The sequence below is a fragment of the Xiphophorus maculatus genome, chromosome 5, assembly GCF_002775205.1.
Source record: "Xiphophorus maculatus strain JP 163 A chromosome 5, X_maculatus-5.0-male, whole genome shotgun sequence".
Classification (NCBI taxonomy): domain Eukaryota; kingdom Metazoa; phylum Chordata; class Actinopteri; order Cyprinodontiformes; family Poeciliidae; genus Xiphophorus; species Xiphophorus maculatus.
In genome coordinates, this window is record NC_036447.1 from 26671472 (window position 1) to 26687337 (window position 15866).

General features: G+C 40.2%; 2 protein-coding genes across 2 annotated transcripts; one reads left to right on the forward strand and one right to left on the reverse strand.

The window, feature by feature from the left end:
• Positions 1-78: 78 nt before the first annotated feature.
• LOC102235599 (proteinase-activated receptor 3-like) lies at positions 79-3634 on the forward strand. Its single transcript, XM_005810959.3, has 2 exons — positions 79-1792; positions 2902-3634. Exons 1-2 carry the CDS (start codon positions 1433-1435, stop codon positions 3427-3429), a joined length of 888 nt encoding a protein of 295 aa, XP_005811016.1. The 5' UTR covers positions 79-1432; the 3' UTR covers positions 3430-3634.
• Positions 3635-4433: 799 nt separating this feature from the next.
• On the reverse strand, positions 4434-9735 carry LOC111608649. Its single transcript, XM_023334136.1, has 4 exons — positions 9593-9735; positions 8426-8540; positions 6667-6931; positions 4434-5542 (listed from the first exon to the last, which is right to left on the reverse strand). Exons 3-4 carry the CDS (start codon positions 6928-6930, stop codon positions 4877-4879), a joined length of 930 nt encoding a protein of 309 aa, XP_023189904.1. The 5' UTR covers position 6931; positions 8426-8540; positions 9593-9735; the 3' UTR covers positions 4434-4876.
• Between the last annotated feature and the right edge of the window lie 6131 nt (positions 9736-15866).

The following is a 15866-nucleotide window of genomic DNA, read 5'->3' on the forward strand; positions in this document are numbered from 1 at the left end:
TTTGTTGTTGTTTTTTCTTCTTTCCTGCTGAAATTGGTAGAGTTTGAACAATCTGCTCAGGAAACAAATGGAAAGAAAACGTTATGTAGACAAATCGTGAATAATCGAAAAGATAAACGGAAAAAGTTTGAATTAAGACAAATGTCACCATCAGATTTTATTTTTTTTTTTACTTTGTAGTGTAGCAAGGATAAGGCTACATTATTTGTACATTAAAAGTTTTTATCAGTCTCATAAAATGCTGCTAATGATCTGCATGATGAATGATCAAAGTCATTGCACCACCTTTTTGCACAGTAAGATGTAATTAGTACAAAACATTTCAGAATCATAATGTTGACACTTCATTTGAAAAATGTAACAATTAGCTTTGCTTACATTTTCAGGGACAAACACGGTTTGGAGGCTACAGGCATATGTAATATTCAAACTAAAAAAAACACAACCTTATTCATAGAGGTACAACTACTCACGGTTTCATTGTGGTTCTAAACTATCGGAATAAACTTCATGATTTCAGGACTTTTTGAGGTCAGAACACAAAGTTTGGATGATTTGAAGATCTCAGCTCAGCCTTCTGTCAAGATGGAGGCCTCCTGCAGAAGTCATGGCCAGCCAGTACGTCTAAAGTATCAGAGAAATGTCGTCGCACTACAATTTGAAAACAACACTTCCATTTCTCTCCAGCTTGTACAGTAGTTGGCACCAACATAATAATGCATCTATTTGTGTCCATTGTGAAGCTTCTTACCTCAGTCGAAGCTCTACAGTAACACCTTGCATTAGATTTCTCATTTGCCAACCTTACATCAGTTGTTTACGGCTTCAGGTTGCATCAGTGCGATGAAGCTTCTGTCCTGCTACTGTAGATAGAATACTCATGGGAGAATCATCATGCTGCCGGAGAAACACGAAACTTACCATCCAGTTATCTGGTGGCTTATGTTATATTTCCTACTAAAGAGTCTGTAACCTAAAATATCATTTTCGAAAATCAAAAAGGAAGAAATGTTGGGTAACAGGAGAGCTTTTACACCTTTCCACATTGTATAAAAAAGTTGCTCCACCATCCATCTCCGCCACAGCCTAAACACGCCTTCCATCCATCTCCACACCATCCAATCGCTGAACACAGCTACTCAAGTTCATGGAGCTAACCAATTACAACCTAGCTCAATGCTACGAACGAGAATCACATGATCTAAAATCTGTTCCATTCCTGAAACGGTACACTTGGTCCTTGTAGAGTGAGTTGTTTGTCCCAGTGATCGTCAGGATAAGAAGGTCGGGGCTGTGTTGAGGTGAGGCGTTTGATGAGATGTTTCTCTATTAAGTATGATCTTAATGGATTAGACATGAATGATAAACCATAACCTTTACTCTAACTCTTTTTTTTTTTTTTCTTTTTAGCATTTCCTTCCAGATTTAAAACATGTTGAACGCCAGCCTTTATGACAACTCGACCAGCACCGGGGGTCGTGTTCGCCCGCTCTGGTACAATTACCCAGAATGCGTCGTGTCCCCTCAGCCCTTTGCCTTCTACTTTGCGTGCAAGGTGATCAACCTGGTCGTTGGCACTCCGGGCAACATCTTCGTCATCTGGCAAATCGCTTCGAAAAAGAAGAACACTTCCACGTCGGACATCTTCTTCCTCAACCTGGCCGTGCTGGACGCCTACTTCTGCTTGATGACCCCTATAGAGTTGGTCAACAGGATGGAGCTGGACGACAAAAACATCTGGATCTTCCAGAGGTTTGCGTATGGGGTGAAGGACCTAGCACCACTTTTTCTTGTACGTTTTTCTTGACTTTGTCCTTCCACTGTGACTGTGAGGAACAAACCAACTAGTGGAAAAGGAGGAGTGGGGCTTAGTAAAGTATCAGTATTATTAGATTAAGTATTTTATATTCCTTGCTAGATTGGTATAGAATCCTTATATTATTAACGGTGAGCTTTATAAAATAATAGTGAAAATTTTTTTTTTTTTCCTTGCCCCTTTTAATGGCGCCCACTAGACTGGCGCCCTTAGCCTTTGCCTACATCATGTCACGGACTGGCCCTGTTCAAGTTTTAAACATGGCGTTAGGAGCAGTTTGCTTGGTTTTGGTCTCTGTGAGACAAAACCAGTCCTTTTGTTCTCAACCTAAGAAGCAGATTGCTCGGCATGAAGTCAGTCCCTCAGCCTTGGAGACAAAAGAATCATCGGTGCTCCGGCTCCGTACAGCCGGTCAGATACGGTTCTGTGATGAACTGAGGGAACGGTATCTGAATGTCTGCCCGACCGTCCGTCGAAATATCTAATAACGGAAACTTGTCAGCTTTTCTGACGAGAGCGCACGAGCAAAAAAAAAAACAAACAAAAAAAAAACGCGACAACTTCGTCGAAACACGTCGTCTAATATCGCGGTGTCTGTAGTTCGTATCGCGGTGTCTGTAGTTCGTATCGCGGTGTCTGTAGTTCTCTTGCGCGCGAGCGCAGCACGCCGCTTGTGAGCTCGCGCGTTTTTTTTTTGTTTTTGTCGCGGCGGGCGGTTGGAGGCGGTGCTTTGAATTCAAAGCTGCTTTCATCTGGTAGTGAATGTAAACAGACACCACATTTATCTTGTGAACGTTTTTGAAAACCATCACTTTCATTTCGCTTTTCACTTTTGCTCCACGTTCTTCCAGTTCATCACGCAAGATCAACCCAAATACTCAGAGGTTCACGGTTCTCATGTGAAAAGGTAACAAGGGAACGAAGGCTTATGTCGAGCTCTTCACAGACCATAACCCTATCCCAAATTAGATAACATCACTGAAAAAGCACCAGTGTCCTTTTACAACCCTAAAAGCCAAACAAATTAATAGAGCTAATTAAAATAAATGCTAAATAGTTCCTTCTCCCTGTGTGTACCCCCCCAGGTGTGTATCTGCGTGGACCGCTACATGGCTGTCGTACACCCAGTGTTTTTCTCGAGCTACCAGGAGACCATCACCCGCGGTTGCGTTTGCATCATAATCTGGAGTTTAATAATGCCCTACAGCATCATCAAGGGGATCCACGGCATTCTGAGCGTGACCGGCATCTTCTCCGGGGTCATCCTCTTTGCATTCGCCGTCATGGTCTTCTGCAACATCTCCGTCATCTGGGTCCTCCGGCACTCGGTGGCGGGGAAGGAAAAGATGCACCCGGTGAAGAAGAGGGCCTTCAAGATGGTGCTGAAGAACCTGGGCATCATCGTCTTCAACTACCTCCCCCCCGTGGCCTCCATGCCCTTCGTGTCTTACTACACGCGGTTCGAGTACCTCTGTCTGATCAGCATCAGCGTGTTCGCCGTCATGGACCTGAGCTGCAGCATCGAGCCGCTGCTCTACATCTCAAAGTCGGAGGGACTGAACGCTTTCTGCTGCAAGAAGGCCTCGGAAAGCCCGGCCGACGTCAAGGTTTGACCCGGCCGTGTGTGAAGTCACTTCCCGTCCTCCACATTTACCGACATCCCCTACGGCTACAGAGTCTTAAAATAAATAGCTACCATGGCGATGTGGTGAAAAACGTTTGTTTCCTCCCGTTATCCGACTGGGAGCTTAGATTATTTTTTTTTTTTATCATCTTCGCTACCCTCGATATTTTTTATTTACCAACTAATGAAGATAATCCCATTAATCTCGTGCTGAAGAAAGAGAATTCTTGATCCCACTCGAATAAAATGATTCAATTAGTAACAAGGAACTGAATTATGTTCATCCAGGTTAATAATTATGCTGTTAAGTTAAATAGAAACAATAAATTACCTTGTTTCCCATCAGCACTTTTACCTGAGGGAAACATGAAGTCTTGCTACTAATTGAACATTCCTCGAGACTTTGGTTAACTCAAAAGGTAAAGTATAACTTAACAAAATCATATTTGAACAGAATAATTAAACGTTTATTTGTTTTTTTCCCATTGAAAGAACTGGACTCATTCATTACTAAATGGCTCATTTTCAGATTTTGCTGCTGCCATAAAAGAGTAAATCACTTTTAACTCTTTGATGCCTCTGTACCAGAGACAGCAACAATTGTAGCTAATTTGAATTAGCAAAAAGAAGTTATACATCAAATAAAATATGTTTAAAGATATTAAAGGCTTTCTATTAAACAACTGAGTTTTAAAAGTTGAATCATATCTTGCAGCTCGTTTAAATATACCTTTCTCTCGCAGGTGTTTCAATTTATCAGCTGAATTACTACTGGTTGCTACGGAAACTCTTAAGCTCTTTTTATTTTTAATGAAACTCTAAAGCTGTGTGGGGTTTAGAAAACACTTAATGGGCACTTAGGACCTAATTAATTTAGCCCCATAGCAAGAAATGCTCAGTGGAACCAATTAGCAGTGATGTAATGAGCGGTTATACAGTTTATGCAAGATGATTAGCTAAATACGTCAGGAAGTAAATATTCCAGGAAATATGTGGCACTGCAAGCAATTATCCGTCTGGTTTATTCACATTAATAACGTGTGAATTTCTCTATAATAACATTTTTTTTTAGTTTTGTTTCATTTATTGTGCGTGTGCAACTTTTGTGTTGAGTATATGATGAAGTTAGTTATCAGTTTGTCTAAAAATGTATCATCAGTACCAAGAGTTTTGTTTATGTATTTTAAATAAGAAGCTATTTAAAATACATACGCTGGAGTCTCATTTGTAAAGATTTTTTAAATTTACTGGAATGTTAGTATTCACATTATTTCAATCAGATTTCTGAATTAAAAGTCGATGTTTTTGATGGAGAGACAAAATACTTGCTTGATGATTTATATTATTCACGTGCTTGGCTGACGGGAAACAAGCACATTTTTGTGATTGGTAAAAAAAAAAACAAAAAAAAAAACCTTGAGCTGAACGCAGCGACATTAAGCAGCAGTAATTTTAGCATGCAGCTCCTTCAGGTTCTCCGGGTCAGCTTCAGGCCCGTCCTCTGACGTGACATAACCCGGGTAAGTGGGGTGGAAGTGCGGGGAGCGAGGCGTGGCGGCTTCGTTTCCTTCCCCTGACGGCGACGGCAGCGGGATCAGCTTGGCGTGAGCGTAGTCGATTTCAAAGCCCTCGAAAATGAGCCCCACCCCCCAGGCGCCGAGTCCTTCCTCCAAGAGCAGCGACACCTTCCTGGCGGCCGACGCCAGCGCTTCGTAGTCCCCTCTCTGCAGTCGGAATATGTCAGAGGTCAGAGGTCGCCGCGGAACCAGCACGGTGAAGCCGGGGGAGTTGGGGAACGGAGTGAGAAAGGCGACGTGGCTTTCGTCCTCCCACACGCGCCACTGCTTCTCCTCCCCTCGGACGATGCGCGAGAAGAGGCCGGCGTGAGCCGGGTCGTCGCCCAGGAACGTGAGGTCCGGCGGCGCGTCGGGGAGCGGCAGCCTCGCCCTGATTCGGCTCTGAACGTCGGTCAGGCTGGAGTCGCTCCATCGAGGAGCCGTTTTGGAGGTGCAGTATCCCGGGTCGTGAGCGTTGTGCTCCTCTTCTCCGGCCAGGTGGGGGCGCCACTCTGCGTCCAGACCGTGGAGGGGCAGGATACGGATCTGTTGGGAGCAGAGCGAATTCAACTTGGTCAACCAAAGCATTGCAAACCAAGAACACCTGAAGTGGAAAGAATATGCAGAAGACACTTATTACTTTAACGTTCCAGTATTTAAGCTTCAGACACGCACAGCTAAAGTGATACTTTAAAGGTCGTTAAGAAACAGCAACTGGAACCTTAAAAACTGAAAATCTGATCAATTACCAATTACCTTGGAGTAATAACAGTTTTAGGTAAGGCTATTTCCACATATTTACAAAACAAAGACGCGTACTGTGACCCCTCGTCCTTTTAGTGGTGGGCACACTTCCGCTAATGTGCAAATAGCAGAGCTAATCTGTCGTTTATCTCTTTTGCTAACGTTTAGCGCACTTTCTACAAATGAACTTTCCTGGATAAATTCTACAGCACTAATTTGACGCGGCTCTCTTGTAAACTGCATGTTGAATAAACTTCAACATCTACATTAAAGTTTTGGTTATCAACTTAATAATTATTCAAGTAGCCAGACGTTTATATTCTACTTTATTAGCATTAGCGAAACTAATATCCGCTACAGTGCTAGTTGCGCTAACCTTAAGGCGTAACTAGCTTTTTTGTTAGCTGTGCCCACTGCTGCTTTTTCTTTTTTTAAACCACAGCAGAAAATAATGAAAGTATTATATTAGACTTTCATTAGTATGGTTAAGATATGAATTATCTATTTAGGATAGACTTGGTGTTAATAAGTGTTAATAAGTGGCTGGTAGATAGAATTTTAGGTAAACTTTCTTATTAAGCAGAATATTCGTCGTTTTAGGTGTTAGCTGCAGCTTAACAAGCTAACATTCAGGCAGTCTTCATAGTGATGTAGCTAGCTAGCTAGCTAGCCTGCAGGTATGTTGTAGCTTTCACAACAGTAGTTTCAAACCATAAGTGATCGGTAGAGTTTGTTTGGGTTCTGCGAAATGAATGTGCGTTGATTTTGCAGCTGGAATCGTCTAATAGACTCGTAGTTTCCATCGGAAAGAATTCCAACTCCATTTGCACCCCTTCTAGCCTCTGTGTGATAGAAACTAGCCGCCATGGCTAAGGGCAAATCCTTTCAGTCTGAGTTTATTTTTCCTCCAGGGTAATTCTTCTCACCTGAGCAGGTCTGTCTCTGTGGGGTCTGCTGACCAGAGCACACCGCCGAACACCCAGCCTGTCACACAGCAGCTCAGCGACGGTCCTCGCCCCCAGCAGCCAGGTCGAGCACTCGGACTCGCCGAGGTGGAAGATGCTGCCTCCTGCGCTGCCCGGAGAACTGCTCTCCAGGATCACAGAGCCCGGGGTCCAGGGCCGGGGGTTCAGGTAAGCCACCAGCCCCTCGGACTGCCAGATCACATGACGAGTTAGAGCGGAGGACATGCTGCGGAGCCGAGAGACGTAGGAGGACATAGAGGAGGTTACCTTCCAGGTAGAACGGGAGAGTTTTCTTTATTTATCATATCATATAATTAAGACATTATATTTATCATATAATGTCATTAAAAGAAATTATACAAGAGATTTGAAACAAGTGCTTTACAGATTTCCTGCGTATTCTGATATTAGCACAAACATTTAAATTCTCTCTAATACTCTGAAGCAACCTGGTTATTCATGGGAAACACTTCATGTCCCTGTAATGCATGTGAAGTAGTGTCGAAACGATTAATTGGATGTATTGCGATAAATCGATTGTTGAAATAATCGTCAAAGGATTTTGTAGTCGATTTATCGTTAACAGGAGTATACAGAACAATTTACTCAGAGCAGTAACGAAACCAAAACTGTACAAAAGAATCGACACAGTAAAGAAAAAAACTTTGTGAATATGCACTACCCAAAATTCCTCAAGTGACATAGTTTTAGCTTCACCTGTTCAAATTCTGTAAAAACGAGCAAACAACAAACACTCCAGTTAAGCACCTTCTACTATCCAATTATTAATCAATAATCCAAAACAATAATCAACAGATTAGCCCCTCTCTGTATTTATGCTGAATCAAGCAGAGCTTAGAAATATCGCTGTGGACATTCAAGTTAAATTTTGTAAATTGTAATTTCTATCCATTTAGTTTCTCTTTGGGCTCTAAGGTTAGTTTAGAACCAAAATCCGTAATTAATTTTTATCTTTGGATTTGTTTAGATCACCTTGGTAACTGTTAGACTATCAAATTAAGGGATCACGAACACACACGGTGTGTTCGTTTGCCAAACATTAGACCAACACCGTGGAGATTTAATGTTTGATGATTTAATGATTTAAACGTCCGGTGTGATGACGGAGGTTTTTGGAAACTCTTTTTATGTTTTTTAATTATTATTATTATTATTATTATTATAATTATTATTATTATTATTTTAACCGCTTTTTGAACTCGAAACGTGAGAATAAGTTAACTTTCGTTTTCTGGGAATCGGTTGGCGTACAAAAGCTTCAGTCTCTTAAATCCGCTCTGTGCAGTTCACAAACAATAAACAAAAAATGTAAAAAGACAATCAGATTATAAGAAGTTTCTGTTGTACGAGTGAAAACCGAGCGAAAGGGAAGCAAGAAATTATTTAAGATAAATGGATTAGAAGCGTCAGCAGTCTAATTTCTTAAAGGCTCATAAATGCCAGGGGGGGGGGGGGAAATACTTTTTAAGGAAACCTGTTATTCTGTTGTGACGAGACAGCAAGTCTGGAAAACTGGACCGAAATATATTTCCTTTAGAAACTACTGTAGTTCTAACCAGCACATAAATGGCGGCGCTGACGTACAGCTAGCAAAGCAGACGATTATCTGAAGGTTAATAAAACGAAACCAGCTCAAATGTCCTCAGCGGGGACTGATAATAAAGAGTGGCAACATAAAACTAAACACTTCTTACTCTACCTCAGTGTGGGCGGCGCGGAGGGATACCTCACGACTTCAGGAGAAAGAGTCTCAAGCCAGCAGGTGTTACGCCGAGAAACGCGTGGCCTGTCGCGGGAGCGCGCATCGCGGGAGCCTGTATGGAGACACGTATGAGTGAAATGTTTCGGTCCGTGTCTGATGATCATGTTTTCCGCTCCGTTTGAAATTCCCCGCCTTTTCTTTTAACGCATGAACAGAGAATATAGAGCTAGTATCATTATGTAGAAGATTTTATATCATCCTCAAGTCTTTTAATATAGGAGGAGATGCTTTTTTTTTTTTTTTTTTTTTTTTTTTTTTTGGCAATACGATTTCTGCGCCTGCCAATATCTGCACGGTCTATTTTCCTCTTCATTTTCGTCCTATTAATATGAAACTTATACTAGTAGCTCAGGGAAGAAGTGTGTGTGTGTGTAGAAAATGTGAAATCCCCCTTACAAAAAAATCCCATGAAAATCACATGTGAAAGTCACATGTATTCGTGTGATTTCGGAACGTTTCGTGGTAAAATCACATGTGGAACATGTGAATCACATGTGATTTTCATGTGATTTTTTTGTAAGGGCCCCTCTTAACTCTTTATTTCTCCAAGTTATTAGGGCGACGCATGTTTTGGCAGAGCAAATTATTAGCCTGCGTGCCCCAACTGTTTCCCCCAAATATTGTCTTATTGATATGAAATGTGATTGGTATGAGTTTCATATCAATAAGACAATATTTGGGGGGGGGGGGAAATAAACAGGCCACGCAGGTTAAGAAACGTGATAATGTTACGGAAATCTTCAAAAGTTGCCTCTTCGCTCGTGTTTCAGTCCATTTTCTCATCAATATGCGACAGTTCGCAGCGATGCGCGCTGCAGAATAAAAACCCAGCTGTCATCTCGAACCAACACTGAGGGTCCAAAACCCGCTGGTCTCTTTACTGTCCGTACCTCCAGAGCAGGAGGTGAACGCCCTTCAGAACCACTTCATGAAACTGTCGTTGCCACAAAATGTTTTTGTTTTTTTTAACAAAATAAACATTTATAATGTTTCGTCCCACCCTCCCAGGAATATTCCTAATTTTCTACACGTGAAGATCCCTGCGCGAATCCAGTCACCTGCACGGAGCCCGGCTCCTCTTTTTTTTTTCTTTTTTTTTTTTACCTGCGAAAAACGAGCCTAACCAGCATACAGCCTGCAGGGATGAAGAACCATCCGAGACCCGAGCGGTCCTCCACTTCTTTAACCCGCCGCGGAAGCTCCGGGTCGGGAGAACCACGGCGGGAAGGTGTGGAGACGGAGTTCCGGTAAGCGGCTGAAATCTGTTGACTCAGACTTGCGGTTGATGAAACTATGGCAGGCCGTTTTAACGCCACGGTCCAGAGATCTGAAAATCTTGGTAAAACTTGGGAACTCTCTAATTCTATTCTCACAAGACAGAGTACCAATTTTAGACATTTCAAATTGAGTATAAATGACGTCAGATTTGCTATGAAGTTGTAGGGAAGCTTTAATTCAAGACATTTCGCCATTTGAAACATATTTCAACTAAAATTGTGACTAGGCATAAAGTAAATCAAAGATATCTCACTTTTTATTTTGGACTAGTTATGATTCTAAGTCTTAATTATATCTTAAAGGTTTTAGATGGCAGATTATGGATTTGACTAATATTGCAGCTAGCAAATAGCAACTAGACAGAACTAAATTAAAGACATGCAGACCTGTAATTTTGACCAGTCAAAATGTATTTTAAAATCAATTACAGATATTTTCAATCGGGTTTTCTATTTCAGACATCTTGCATTAACATTCTGATTAGCCAGAGAGACATACTGATAGTTTGAGTTTGCATTTCCATCCAGTCAAAATCTCACAGATGTACATGGCATATTTTGAAATTTCAATAAAACAATGAACTTTTTTTTTTTTTAATGAAAAAAAAATATTTTTATTTTTATCAGGCACCATTTTCCGCTTGGGAAAGAGCTGACAGCAGCACTTTCAGCTTTCCAGAGCCGCAGCACATTGTGTTTGTTGGATGATAGAATAAGCAGAGAATTATTTGCAGATTTCTGAGGCAACCTTAAAGTCCGTTCATGTTTCCTAATATTTCATTCTGCTCAAGTCTTACTACTTTGTGGCATTTTCTGACCGTTTTGATTTCGACAGCTACAGAGGAGACCGATTTTATGTTACAACGGCCTGCCATACCGGTGCGACGAAAAACAAAACTTTGCTCTGGTCTGCGGACATGTAGCATAGATATGTTTTAGTAGAAGCCGCATGCACTGCAGGGAGGCCGCCATCTTGGAAAGGTCGCCCACTCGCTTTTAATCAATAAGTCGCTGAACACTGAAGTGATTTTCACGTCTACGACGCAAAACCTGTACATAGAGCTATCATAACAAGATGTATAGCGACACTTTTGAAAAAAAAAAATTTTTTAAAAATTGAATTGCCACGACCCATTTTTTTTGTCTTGAAACCTTTATTGATTCCAGTCATCGTTACAAACATAACACAATATACTTGCAACTAGTTTGTTCGTTTGACTCTTTTTATTATTATTTCTTTTTTATTAAAGCTCCAGACAGCTTTCTTCCTAATTTGCTGCTATTTATTTTTAGCAAAAGTAAAATCATTTTACATCTGCGCAGTTAGCTTAGAGCCACTCTGTGGATATACAGCGTGGGAATCCACCCATTCACTGTATGTGTGCAGTGCTGCGTATTTTGTGTAAGTTGAGTCACAGATAAAATGAGAAATTTAGATTTTTTAATTATTATTATTATTATTATTATTGCTATTTCTGAGCATACTTTACTTCTATGGTTCAGACTAACAGAAATGTTGCTTTCCCAGCAAAGTAAGAGAAAACAACAAAAGTCTGTCAAGATTTTGTCTCATTCAATTTCTACTTCTTTACAACATGCGACGCTGGGTTTTGGCTTTTGTTCTGCCTAAAATCAACTATTATTTCTTTCGTTTTTGACGCATTCAGGGAAATAAAAAACTGTCATCATACCAAGCAGCTGAAGATGGAGAGGGAGAGAACAGTATTGCTGGGTAAGATTTTAATTCAGTAAGTGTTTTTCTTGATCTGTGCGTAGGACAGAAAGCAGTGTGGCCAAATCTCTGAGCAGAGAAAGTCAGTGGAGGGATGAGCATTTCTGCTGTGTGCTTTATAACTAGGTTAGTCTGTCAAATGTGAAAAGACGACCGAAATTATTTGATGATTTTTGGCATTTTTTAAAGTCTTTGTCCTCTTTCCAAACAAGTTTGGTGGAAGACGCAGCTTGCAGACAAAAGCAGTGACACAAGGGGGCGCCCTCGAGCTACAAAAACCATGAGCTTCAAAGGAATTTAAATGTTATGAAAGAAAAAAAAGTCAATTTTATGAATAAACATTTACGTGAAACACTTACCGTATTTTCTGTTTATGTTCTTCACATAGAATCTCCCCATTTAGTCAGCATGCTTTTTCAACACGACTACTAGAATGACTTAGTCATGATGACACACACAACTACCCACATATTCACTGTTTTGATTGGACGTACAAGAAACCTCACCTTGCCTGTTCTATTGTAACGCTAAACAAGGCCTGACCAGATAATAGTCTCATCCCCACCCTGTAATCGTAGAATTAAAAAAAAGGTGGGGTACATTTCCACCAAAACAACTTTTTTTGGGGGGGGGATTTCTGAGTATGAAAATTCGAAAATTTGCTGGAAAAAACTCAAAATGTTTGAGATTAATTTCAGAAATGTTCTAAAAAAAAGAAAACAGGGAAATGCCTGTGTTTAAGAAGTCAGAAGTCTGTTAGAAAAAAATGTAGAAGTTTTGAGATTATTGTCATAAATCTTCTAGGAAAAAAAACAAGGACATTTCTGAGTTTGAAAGATAAAATGTGCTAGAAAAAACATAGAAATGTTGAGATTAAACATGGAAATTTTCCAGACAAAAACAAGGACCTTTCTGAGCTTGAAAAGTCCAAAATGTGCTAGAAAAATCCCCCGAACTTTGAGATTAATCTCAGAAAAAAAAACTAGGACGTTTCTGCGTTTGAAAAGATGAAAATGTGCTCGAGCTTCACAATTGGAAAATGTTTGATATTTGAGACTCAGACATTTTCAAGGTTTTCTCTAGAAAGAATCTGAAATGAATCTCAAAATTTCTGAATCTTTTTTTTTTTTTTTTTTTTTTACAAAATTTTAGACTTTTGCAACTCAGAAATTTCTTTCTATGTTCATATTGCCCTGATACAATATCATATTTACATCTCGGCAACAAATTCAGATTATTTGCCAGTGTCTTCACAGAAAGACTTCAATCAAACGTGCTGTCCCACTTCGAAGGAGTAAATCTGCCTTCCTAATCCCGCAGCCCATGACCTCAGCAAGGAGCTGAGCCGCTCAGGTTTCCTCCGCGGACGATGTCAGCCGAAGTCGAGGCTGATTCACCCGGCTCAGGAGGAGAGAGAGCGACTCATGTAACCAAAATGTCGGAGTTTCAACGGCTGCTGGATGAACGTCGCATTGCAAACCACTCTGAAATCACAATTGTTTTTTACCAAGTTTGAGGCAATGATACTGTCTTCCTGGTCTTAAAGGTTTCAGATGAATTCCGGTTCATTTCTGGTAAAGCTAAAAAAAAAAAAAAGGAAGACAGAGGTACGCTACAGATAAAGAGCAAAATGAAGAAATATTTAAAGGAAATTGCATAATACAAGCGATGTCTGATGAAAGGTGAAAATTCTCATCGACAGCCGCTTCGCTTTTTCCCCTGCTAGCAAGAGTTTCTGTTTCTCGGGTTCTTCTTTCATTTACTGGTTTCAGGCAAAGGTGTTAAGAAGAGGAAAAAAAAGTACTTTTTCCTGTTGAAGGAGGCGATACAGTAACACTGATCCCCTGAGACCGCAGGGAAAAACCAGGTCCTGACAGAGAAGACGTTCATTTTGATGAAAAATAAAAACTTTATTCATTATGAAAATAAAATAGAGAGGGCCAGACGTAAAAACGTCTTTTGAAAGACCAACAGCTACAGTTAATTTAGCAGCAGGCTGTTGCTTCAGGCAGAACTGCTATGCATTTTATCACACCCTGGTGTTTAGGGGATTTTTGATTGTTTAGGGAACCTTTACCTGAAATAAAGCTGCCATTGTCGTACAGTGCAATCTGAATCATGTCTATAAAAAAAGTGATCTGACATTAGAATACAAAGTTACATTATAATAACAACAGAGTCATCTGCTGTTCCTGGTAAAACAAGGCTCACTTTAAAACGTCTTTGGCAACAGAACATGTTTGGTGGTCCGATATTAAGAGCCGTGAGCTTTTCTCACCAACACAACCGACTTTATTTACAGTAAACTGTGTGAACCGTAGCCTCAAACCAGCCTCTGACTTGTAGGCAGAGAAAGCGCCCAGGTCCAATTCATTCCTTTCATATAATATTCCCTAAAACTGTGTGACATTTAAAAAAAAATCATAGATTAAGGAACTTATTATTATTATTATTAGAACATTAATTCAAAGTAAAGGTAGAAAGTTTTTAAGAACTAAAGGCTATGTTTTCAAACGCATTGACCTAAACACATTTTAGCAATAAAGCAGTTTAAAGTGCTTTAAACTGCAGTGCAGTTTAAAAATATAAAAAATATAATACAATCACTAATAATAGTTCTCATGTGACATCACTGCTATAGTCTCCTAAATCCTCCTTAGACAGCAACGGATAATATATTTTTTGACCAAGCTATAAAAAACTAAAGATTTTCATTTACTTTTGAGCAGAGACTTAGACACAGAGGCACCGTAATGTGAAGCAATTTCACATAAATCATCTTTTCCACAGATATTAGACTGTTGTAAGGTAGGATCACTTATTAAAAACTTATTTTTTGCCATATTCAACATAATCTAGAACAAGCCCCCACTTATGTGTATTTGGGGGAACTATGTATTGTGAAACAAGCAGTAGACATTGCAGTTTGTCAAATGTGATGATCAAAATCATCAATACACGTCTAATACGTTGACTGTCATCAACGGCAACTCTGAACAGGTGGGTTTTTAGACTTGATTTAAAGGAACTCAGTGTTTCAGTTGAGTTCACAGTTTTCTTGAAGTTTGTCCCCTAAAAATATATGCAGAAAAAAACCCAATGCATTTTTAGTGGTTATGATTGGGTTACATTCATTTTAATGAAAAAAAAAAAGACTGAAGAATTTTCTATATTTCATTCTCAAATTCCCTAAACTTGCAGCTGAAGCCATGAAGCACTATCCCACTGCCTCAGTTGCATTTCAAATCAGTCAGAAATAGACTTGTTAAAATCCAGAGGGTGTCACTGCCCTACAAATAGCTCCCCCACTCTGGCTGTGCAAATGCCAAAACCTCAGGATAGTCTCTACAGCTTGAACTGCAACACTTCGAACACTAAAGTACACGCTGCAAAGGGCAGGAATCAGAAATAGGTATAGTGATTTTACACCAGGCTTCAACTCTGAACTGTATATTGAAGACAATACCAGGAAGTAAAATAGCCACTATGATCACCAGTTCGATCAGCGTCTAGACATGGGAAAGGAGACTTCGACTGAGCATCTGAATGAGGAAGTGCAAAGGGATTTGTTTGACTACGATTGTATCATGGTTGTTGGTACCAAATGTCCTGGTCAGTTCATTTTAGGAGAATCTTGAAGCAGGTGGGAATCTTGAAGACCAAACCATGTGGTGTGTCTGCCGGCTGTAGTTACCTGAAGCTGCAGTTCACTCAGGTTGACCCAAACTGGACACCAACAGATTAGGGAAAACATTTCCCTCGTCCAGTGAGTCTCAGCTGACGGTAGGGTCGTTCAGACGGTAGGGTCAAAATTTGACACGAAAGCAGGGATCCGTCCTGTGTTGTCTTGACAATTAAAGCTTATGCTGGTGGTATGCTACCAACAGATCATTGTTTAACACCCAGGAAATGTCAGAGATAAAATCTACCCCATCATAACTACAGCGTACTCCTCTTCTGATGACTGCTTCCTTTAGAACAATCCGGTTAGAATAAAGCTCAAATTATCTCAAGCTGTTCTTTTGAACTCCTACTCTACTGTCATCAGATCTCAGTCCAGTAGAGCACTTTGGTGACATGGTGAAATTTGAGATTAGCATCATGGAGGTTAAGCTAAAAATTTACTATTTGTTACATAAGATATATAACACTTTATTGAATCCATTTGATGAAGAACAAAGGCAATATTGTAAAATGAAAGTCTAGCACATTACTAGCAAGGTGTACCTAAATAAAATGTTAAGGTTTCTGTCAGTCAGACTGATAGTCTATTCATGCAGACTCATACGCACCAGACAAAGTATTACTGAGGAAGTTTATTCTACACCAGGCGTCTCCAAGATGACATTTTCCCAGGACTCAACATTTA